The following is a 10629-nucleotide window of genomic DNA, read 5'->3' on the forward strand; positions in this document are numbered from 1 at the left end:
TTGTTTTCCTTTCTTACCATCTCCAATGAGTCTTGATTTGTTTCCCTTGTGGAGAGGATCTAGCCTTTAGATGAGACCTATTATGAATGCTTTAAGTAGATGAGACAAGGGAAGGAAGAACCCAACGATCTCTGGAGAGAAATCCTTGCTAGTTTTGAAGTAGATAACACTATGCATATGTGTCATCACCTTATGGAGAGAGAGAGAGAGAGAGAGAGATGAGTTTATAATGAATTTGCCAATACTTATAACTGATCGATTCCCATGCTCTAAGAATGTTATTGTCATCTTTGCTCTTTTGTGCCCACTTATGAATGCACAAACCACTCAATGCACATTGCCACTATTGAGCATGCATCTCCTCCATGACTAGAGAATGACCATGTCCCAACATAGTTGTGTGAAAGACCAGTTCAAGTAATGGACATGAAATTGGCATATTCTTTATGTGAAGATGCATACATGGTAATTAGTGGATTAATTTAACCTAAAGTAACCTTTAGTCATGTGGCAATCATCATACAATGATTGAAGCGTTAATGCTACGCTGAGCCTAAAGTTATACCCAAACTTTCATATCTTTGTAAATTGGCACCTAAATATTGGATTATTATGCAAAATCCGTGAAGAATCCAAAATTTTATTCTAGTACCATAAGGTGCTCTTACTCTTGAAATGCTCTTACTCTTAAAATATAATCTTCATCAAACTTGAGGTTGGTGAGATAACACAGTTGAAAGTTGGCTGAAGGGCTTACTTGGCTGAGAATAAAGTCCCAAGGTAGTTTCTAGTCCCTTATAATAGAGATTAGTGATGAATGATACACTTTGATGATTAGTGCAAATCTCTCCCTAAAAAAGATAGGCAAAAAATTGGTGATTCTTGGAGGATGCAAATCATGTACCGAATCAAAAAGTATTTGCAAAATAATGATATGGGATGAAATAGCAACTCCCTAATGAATGTTTTAAACCCTTAATGATTAAAAATATTAGAACTAATGGCTCCATAAGCTTATAGAAAAATAAAAAAAGCTTTGATTCTCACCCTCCAATGGTTAAATATTTCAAGATTTTATGTGTGTGTAGAGATTTGACCCAATAAAACACACCTTGATGGAATTTTGCTAATTGTTAAAGATGGCATCAAATTTTATGTTTTCTTGCATTTTTTTGGCAATTAATGAAGCATCCAATTTTGCTAATTTTCAATGCAATATTGCAAGCCCTCTTAGGTATTGAAAGGGCTATGTTTTGATCCAAAAAGTTTTGGATTTGGTTAAGTATGGTTAGAGATATTATCAAAACCCTAAAATCTACATTTTTTTAGTGAGGGAAGGAAGAGGTTTAGGCTTACGCAAGAGGTTAAATGATGAGATGAAGGAGGCAAATGCCTAGTGTTTGAGACAAAGGAGGCAAATGGTAAATGCCTAGTGTTTAAGATGAAGGAGGAAAATGGTAGACGGCTAGTTTAAGATGAAGGAGACAAATGGTAGATGCCTAGTTTTAAGATAAAGGATACAAATGGTAGATGCCTAGTGTTTAGGATGAAGGAGACAAGTTATAGACCCCTAGGGTTTAAGATGAAGGAGAAAAATGGTAGATGCATAGTGTTTCAGATGAAGGAGGCAAATGGTAGTTCCATAGCTAGTGTTTAATAGCTATCTATAGGGTTAAGATGAACAAAGTTCTTCTCTCTGTCTTTCGGAGCCATCTTCACCTAGTTGTATCCGCTGAAGCCAAAGGAGTACACTTGCTTTCCGGCTACCTCATCTAGAAAGGAGACTGTTCGTGAATGGAAGTGGAAAGGGATCTGAGTTAGTTATGGCATTCAGCTTGCGGTAGTTCACACAGTTTTTGATTTTCATATTCTTTTGAGGGACTACCAAGATTGGGGATATCCACGCAACTTTTTCCACTGGCACTATGAAACCCACTCTTAGTAATCTGTCGATTTCTTCTTTGACTGGTTTTGCATAGTTTGGGTTCATTCTATACCTCTACTGTCTGATAGGAATAACTCCCACTTTCAAGTTGATGTTGTGTTGAAAGAATTTAGGGTCAATGCCCTCCATGTCTTCGTAAAACCAAGTGAAGACATCTTGGTATTCCTTTAGCAAGGATACCAACTCCTATTTAAATTCATCTTCCAATTCGAGGCTCATCTTTACATGCTTTTCTTCTTTTCCATCCCCTAGATTTACATCCTATAGTTTGTCAAGGCTTACTTTTGCGGCATTGTGTTCCTGGTTCTCCTTTTGCTTTTGCACCTAGTCTTGGATCTCATGGATCTCTTCTTCTTGCTCCGAATTCTGAGCCCATTTGATTCCTTTCGAGGCTTTTTCCTACAAGCTTTTTCTCAAATTTGAGCCCTCTATCTTTTCAGAATCTTCTTCTTTCTTCATTTGATTATCTGGTGCCTCCTTATTTTGACCCTTTGCTTTTGCATAATGCCTTATTACTTCATCCACATTTAACATGTATAAGGGCATCAGGTCTGGGTGTTCACCGAGTATTCTGTTCGCTTCGTCGTCATCAAAGCCTTCTGACATGTTGAATGTTTCTGCATGGCCTGGTCTATGAGCAGGCTTCATTGATCCCCTTGCATCAGAGAGATCAACCTGCACTTTTTGCTTTCCTTTTCTGATGGTGATTCTGTTCCTGCCCCCCAATCTTGCTTCACCTTGCCATGTCTCAACTAGGGCCTTCCCAATAACACCTAGTAAGACCTAGTGTGGTTTTGTATGGTGGTAATAACCACTCGTTGAGCTTGAAGTCAACTTATTTGATTTTAATTGGGACATTCTTGATGATTCCTTTAGGTACTATTACCCTATTATATGTCATTATTATGTTGAACAGAATGGGCTCCCACTTGAGACCCAATCCCAATGCAGTTTCCTCGGTGATGATATTCACTTCGGATCCTCACTCTAGCACTGGATCGTTGATGAGTACATTGTTCAATTAAATTGTAACTTTGGCAACTTCATCATCTCTAATATTGGCGATTCTTCGGCTTACATATTATTGCATTCTAGGGATTCTTCTATTGAGTTCTTTAATTCCTTGCTCAATCCTTCAATGTGCTGGCATCATGATTTTGGCCTTGAATCTTGGACATAAGTCCAGCACTTGTCTCAGCTGAACCTATCTATCCAATAGCATTGATATTACATTAGTTTGTAACCACCTAGCATTCTTTTAGGAATTCCTTATTGAGGTGCTCTACATGCTTGCTTCCACTTGTTTTCGGGAAATCCACAACAATTTCACGTGAGCCATCCTCCTTTTGCTTTCCTTGCCTCTCAATTTCCTTAGTAGTTTGAATTCTCACCTTTTTCTACTAATCCTAGTCCACAGTTGCCTTCTTGCAGGCTTGGGGTGAGTTTTGGTTATGAAGCGGGGTTATCACTACACCAAATTCATTAGCTTCAGTCCTTGCGACTACCAAGATGTCATGCACCTCCTTCTATATGTCATTTGCCTACATCATGTTGGTGCTTGGTGGATTTTCTTTGAGCTGCATCAATTTTGCTTGTCTTTCTTCATCATGCTTTTTCTTTATGGCACATTCTGTATTGGTGTGTCCAGGTGGTTGACAATAATAGCATGTGAAGGTTGTAGAACCACTAGCTCGTCCTTGGTTTCTCCTCTTCTTTTTGTCTTTCTTCTTTTTAACCGCCACTGGAGAGTCATGCCAGGAGTCGCTTGAATCATCCTTTTCAGTGGGTGACACTCTTCCCGGGCTTCTTCTTTTGTCTCTTTTCCCGACTTCTTTTTTGAGCCATTTTGTCTAGCTCCACCAAGTCCTTGAACTCCTCTTCAGTTTCTTCTTGTTTTGTGCTGACTACTGCATGGATATTTGGCTTAAGTCTTTGGATAAACCAATCAGCAAAAACTTGCATAGAGGGTCAGGTTTATTCCGCCACTCTTTACCTTAATCTTAGCAGCTTTATTGCATAAGCTTCCACATCCATATCCTCTTGTCTCGGAGCTCTTTCATTTGATCATAGAGTTGAGTTGCACACTTTATTTTGTGTGAAATCTTCCCAGAAAAGCAGCGAGGACCTCCTCATAGGTTTGGAAATGGTTTTCTTGATATCTTGACACCCAATACATGGCTCTTTCTTTGAAGGTATTCATGAAAGCATCTCTGCGAATGTCACTCAGCTCTGGCTCTTCCACATCCCGTGGTTTGACCAGTTTCTGGTATTGCTCAAACCTCCTCACATGCAAACCTTCATTTTCCCCTTTTTCTTCTGAGAAAACTGGGAAATTTTTGGCTAACGATGCCATGTCTTCCTTGAACCTTTTTCGGGGGTTCTGCTGTGGTTGTTCTTCTCGGTTTTGTTGCTCCACACTTCTTGGGCTTTCTATATTTGGATTGAGCCTGACTTCTCACTCTTGGCACTCCTTTTCGTGGTCCAAGTTGTGCCTGAATTCTAATGCTTCTTCTTGCTCATGCGGGGTTGCAAAAGTTTTAGCATTGCCTTCTTGATTATAACGGTGCGAGGCACTCCTAGCTGTGAGCTTCTTAGAGGGTCTCTTGGAAGACATTACTTTCCACCATCCTTGGATCCAAGAACATGCCTGAAGGGTTGGGTCGTGTGGTGAGAAATTCTCCGTATTGTCTTGTCCAGAAAGTTCCTTCCATGATATGATTTCAGACTTATTCTAAGCAGACCTACACTTTCCTTTGGCTGCTGATGGTGTAGAATGCTACTCAACGGACATTTTCCCTAGTAGCATGTTTGTTGTAATCCCCAGCAGGATTGCCACATGTTTCTCCCTAATTTCCCTCTTAGTGGAATGGCAAGATAGTAGTCTATGATGGTAAGAGACCAGTCACACAATGGCGTGGGAGAAGCGCAATCACCCACTAGAGTTTTTAGGTATGATCACCATCCCTCAAATGGTCATGGGGACACACAGAACACTACTCTATTGTGTAAGCCTTCACTCTCACTCTCTCAGTTCTCACTTTGCATCTATCCACCACTAACTATCTCACTCACTCTCTCATACATAGACATCATGCTCAGCAGAGCAGAGACACTAAAGACTTAATCCACATAATGTAGAGAACAACTCACAATAGTGATGTGATATGAAGACATATACGTTCAATGTGAACAACCCGAGATTGTAGAATCATGGTAAATTTTAATGAGCAAGATCAAAATTGAGTAAGTGTGCAAGATACTATTATTCTAATCGACAACCTTGATTAATATGGAACAATTCAAAACATCTTGGAGGTTCAATTTTAACTTCAAAAATTTATATATTGAATGTCAAGTGGTTCAAAGTGGTATGTCGAGGTCTTCATGCACAACCATCATGCATCCAAATGGGTTTATGGCAATCGGTTTTAGGAAGATTTGGTAAGATGAAAAATACACATTTGTGCTACCTCAACATTGTGAATAGGTAACCATCAAACAAATTCCAAGTCAAGGTTGTAATAAACACTCTTTTTGTATATGTAATTAATCCTCTTCATGTTCCTCTAAATAGATTGTGTTTATACCAAGCCTAAATGGTACTAAGTGGTGCTACATCATACAAATTGCTCATCAATCAAAAATGATATTTCAAAATGAGGAGGTTAAGAAGATCATGGATGAGGTGATTAAAGTAGATCAAATATAGATGGATCAAGATTCAGATGAAGAGGGACAAAAGTAGATACATAATCTAATTACCAATCCAGTAGATGGTTCCTATGTCCAAGATGATGAAGCAAATGTATTGGAAGATGCTAGTCATGTTATACAAATTATTTGGTCCTCACAGGAAGTAGATCAAGATGCAGAGAGAGTTGGAGAGCAATAGACACTGCCACAATTACTAATCAAGTAGATGCTTTCCACGTCCAAGATGATGAAGCAAATAGAGGATGCTAGTGATGTGGTATGAAGGAAGACATATACACATCTAACGTGTGGATTCAAAGAGAACAACCCGAGATTGTGAAATCATGGTAAATTTTAATGAGTAAGATCAAAACTGAGTAAGTGTGCAAGATACTATTATTCTAATCGACAAGCTTGATTAATATGGAAAAATTCAAAACATCTTGGAGGTTCAATTAACAACTTAAAAAATTCATATATTGAATGTCAAGTGGTTCAAAGTGGTATGTCGAGGTCCTCATGCACAACCATCAGACATCCAAATGGGTTTATGGCAATTGACTCTACCAAGATTTGGTAAGATAAAAAAATCACATTTGTGCTACCTCAACATTGTGAATAGGTAACCATCAAACAAATTCCAAGGAATCTCGTAATAAACACTCTTTTTGTATATGTAATTAATTCTCTTCAGGTTCCTCTAAATAGATTATGTTTGAACCAAGCCTAAATGGTACTAATTGGTGCTACATCATACAAATTGCTCATCAATAAAAAATGATATTTCAAAATGAAGAGGTTAAGAAGCTCATGAATAAGGTGATGAAAGTAGATCAAATGCAACTGGATCAAGATTTAGATGAATAAGGAGAAAAGTAGATACAACATCTAATTACCAATCAAGTAGATAGTTCCTAGGTCCAAGATGATGAAGCAAATGCATCAAAAGATGCTAGTCATGTCGTACAAATTAATTGGTCCTCCCTAGAAGTAGATCAAGATGCGGAGAAGCAAAAGGGAAATATACACCACCACAATTACTAATCAAGTAGATGCTTTCCACATCCAAGATGATGAAGCAAATAGAGGATGCTAGTGATGTGGAGGATGATGCTTCCAGTTGTGGGATAGAACTTTTCTTGATATTGGGCCCGTAGATCTTAACATAGACTCATATACATGTATGGATTTGATTCAAGACATAATTAGTGAAGGGAAAAGCGAACTAATTACCAATAAAATTATATGATTGTTATATGACTTTTCAAGATTGTTAGGTTAAAAAGTTTAAGTAGAATTTGGATAGTAAATAACTATCATGTATTGCTTGCAGCACTGCTCTACTCTAAGGTTTCACGACTATGCTGTCGTGATTATCGGAGGGTTTCACGACTATGCTGTCGTGATTATCCTAGGTTTTCAGTACGGCTAAAAATGCAGCTAAATACATGGCTACTTCATGGCTTCATCGCATGTATAACCGCGTCGTGTATGTCGAGGTCGTCATGCACAACCATTAGACATCCAAATGGGTTTATGGCAATTGACTCTACCAAGATTTGGTAAGATGAAAAAAGCACATTTGTGCTAGCTCAACATTGTGAACATGTAACCATCAGACAAATTCCAAGTGAAGGTTGTAATAAACACTTTTTTTGTATATGTAATTAATTCTCTTCATGTTTCTTTAAATAGATTGTGTTTGAACCAAGCCTAAATGGTACTAAGTGGTGCTACATCATACAAATTGCTCATTAATACAAAATGATATTTCAAAGTGAGGAGGTTAAGAAGCTTATGGATGAGCTGATGGAAGTAGATCAAATGTAGATGGATCAAGATTTAAAAGAATAGGGAGAAAAGTAGATACAACATCTAATTACCAATCAAGTAGATAGTTCCTACGTCCAAGATGGTGAAGCAAATGCATCAGAAGATGCTAGTCATGTCATGCAAATTAATTGGTCCTCACTGGAAGTAGATCAAAATGCAGAGAAAGGAGGAGGGAAACAGACACCACCACAATTACTAATCAAGTAGATGCTTTCCACGTCCAAGATGATGAAGCAAATAGAGGATGCTAGTGATGTGGAGGATGATGCTTCTAGTTGTGTAGACCTTTTGTTGATATGTGGGGCCATGGATCTTAACATAGACTCATAGACATGTATGGGTTTGATTCAATACATAATTAGTAAGGGGAAACCCGAACTAATTATTATTACCAATATATTTATCTCATTGTTATATAACTTTTGAGGATTGTTAGATTGACAAGTTTAAGTAGAATTTGGATAGTAATAACTATCTTGTATTGTTTGCAACATTGCTCTACTCTCAGGTTTAGAAGATTATCTGAGGGTTTTACAACTATGCCCTCAAGATTATCCTAGGGTTTCAGTACGGCTAAAAATACAGCTAAATACATGGCTAAAAATGCGGCTAAATACATGGCTACCTCATGGCTTGACCGCATGTATAACTGCACCGTGTATAATCACATTTCTAGCCACGTTCATGATCGTGTTCGTACCGTGAGATGACAACCACTTCTCACACTCCCTTTTACTTATTATGGAGCTAGTATCTTGTGGTGTTGGATCCATGTGTAATATAATAAATAGACTGGTATAGTATTGTAGCTATAGTGGTGTGTGTTAGTCTTTCTTTAAATGTTCACATAACTACCTCTATTTTTTATGAAGAGATATAGCTGTGTATACAAACTCTTATCCTTCTAAGGATAAGTGACGTAGATTGTCTTTTGTACAAAAAATAGTTCATTGCTCTTGTTTTGAGATCATATCGGTATTTTTAGACCTTAGCCAAGGTATGGAGGACTCATATTTTGTTCTCTTGCATAGATTATGAAATATTATTTGATGTGTGTTGGGATTAATGGTTAGGACTAAACAAAGATGTTCCTACACCAAGTCTAGAACCAAAGTATCAAAGTGGCTTGAAGATTTTCAAGGCTTAATAGGATGTTGTAAGGAGCTATATAGGATGCCCTCAACAAGGGGCACACGAGATAAAAGACGTTTAGTTTTATACACCTAACGAGTCTTGAACACATGCACGTTCATGTACTGTACTCTTGTTTAAAAATAAACACGCCTAGTGGGCACACCTTTTTATTTTCATGAATCAAAAGTTGTACGTTTAGTGTTGTATTTCATGCTCTGATTCGGTGCTCACATAACCCAGTTCGTAGTGTAATTTTCTAGGCTGAAACTTAGAAATCCCGGCTGAAATTTGATGTTGCCTTTAATTTTAATGGTTGAAATTTGCATAGTTTAGTTATATATCCCGGCAATTGTACGATTTCTAGTGATTTTCAATTCTAAATCCCAGTTAAATAAGCCTACGCATTGCCTTTAATTTTAAGGGTTGAAAAAAACATTTTTTTCGAGGAGTGCTCTGATATGAAACCTGGAGGTGTTGGGAATGTATGTTGAGAAGCTCACTTGATGTAAATGTACTTCTTTTACTTGACTAGGCATTTGAGATCATAGTTAGAAGAATAAAGAATACTGATGTTTTGGTTACATCGGGGCGTCTAGAAGATGTGGCGGGGCCTTATAGGTTCTTGGTTTTTAATTAAAGAAAAAAAAGCAAGGCCTAAGGTGAGTTATTGAGGAAGACTGTGAAAAAAGCAATGAGTTATTGAGGAAGACAGGCACAAGTGGTCTAGTAGTAGTAGTAGTAGTAGAGGTCGAGATCAAAGGAGAGGATCCATCGGGCAGGCATAACCGGCACGATCTCGACGAGGCGATTGGTGACGAGGCCGCGCGCGAGGAGGAAGTCGCCGGTGCCGCCAACGACGGTGAGGGTGCGCACTTCCTGGGCCTCCACGATTTGGCCCATGATGGTGAGGGTGCCCTTGTAGGTGCCATCGTCGATGGTGGCGGTGAAGGTGTGGAAGAGCACGAAGCCTTTCTGGCTGTCCAGCACGTAGAAGCCCTGCGCCACCCCAGCCGACGCCGAGCGGTTGGAGGCGCCCAGCGTCAGTGGGGCCTCGAAGGTGGTCACCACGCCGAAGGAGAAGGGGTTGGAGAAGTTGCCCGGAGGGGGCGAACTGTACACCGAGGTGAAGTAGGTGTTATTCACGGCCGTGCTGTACACGGTGTTGTGGAGGTAGAATCTGTAGTGGGACGGGCCGGCCTTGATCTTCTTGTTGTGGCAAGACGCCGGCGTGGCGTTGAAGCTGATCAGCGCCAGTAGCAGGCATGATGCGAGGAGCCAGCGGCTGGCCATATTGCTGGTAGCTGGGGGCTTTTGAATACAGCGGTGATCACACAAGAGTAACTCGCTTGATCAGCCTACAGGAAAATTATTAATATTTGGGAAATCTAAGGAGGACTTGATACGATGTGCAGTAGGCTCCCATATATTAATATTTGGGAAATCTAAGGAGGACTTTGTGCTGTTAGCTGGGGGCTTTTGAATACAGCGGTGATCACACAACAGTAACTCGCTTGATCAGCCTACAGGAAAATATTAATATTTGGGAAATCTAAGGAGGCGATGTGCAGTAGGTTCCCATATATATATATATATATATATATACTATATATAAAGTACAAAGCCGGCAAATTGGGCTGGCCAATCCGTCAACGCTAGTGGGTTTTTGTTTGGTTGTGCTTACTATGAAAGGAGCATCAAGCTACGAGCAATAAGGCCCCAAAACGTTTTTTTGTGGGCATCAATTAATTTGTGTGCGTCTTTTGTAGGTTTGATTAATGTTCTTTTTGTGGTTAATTAATTATTTTGAGGAATAGGGAACCCTCATAATTCGGGTGATTATTAGTTTGATTGCTTTTCTTTAGAATGCATAGCCACATTGTGTGGGGTCTCCGCACGGTCTCTCTCGTGCTTGCTCCTGCATGTTGTACGCCTAACCGCTCTCTCTATTAGACCAACGTCCTTGACGATGGACTGTTCTCTCTCGGAGTTCCACCGAGCCTTAAGGAGGAGGAGGTGGGGGTGCT

The 10629-nt window shown here is 39.3% G+C and overlaps 1 protein-coding gene across 1 annotated transcript; it reads right to left on the minus strand.

Moving 5' to 3' along the window:
* Positions 1–9187: 9187 nt before the first annotated feature.
* Positions 9188–10077, minus strand: LOC147632368 (dirigent protein 6-like). Its single transcript, XM_086806849.1, has one exon. The coding sequence runs from the start codon at positions 9893–9895 to the stop codon at positions 9329–9331; it is 567 nt and encodes a 188-aa protein (XP_086662975.1). The 5' UTR covers positions 9896–10077; the 3' UTR covers positions 9188–9328.
* Between the last annotated feature and the right edge of the window lie 552 nt (positions 10078–10629).

Source organism: Cibotium barometz, chromosome 13, assembly GCF_041138505.1.
Source record: "Cibotium barometz isolate CiBa-2024 chromosome 13, ASM4113850v1, whole genome shotgun sequence".
Lineage (NCBI taxonomy): Eukaryota > Viridiplantae > Streptophyta > Polypodiopsida > Cyatheales > Cibotiaceae > Cibotium > Cibotium barometz.

Bases quoted from the DNA above. Each gene is read 5' to 3' on its own strand.
- LOC147632368 (XM_086806849.1), bottom strand. From the start codon at position 9,895: ATGGCCAGCCGCTGGCTCCTCGCATCATGCCTGCTACTGGCGCTGATC.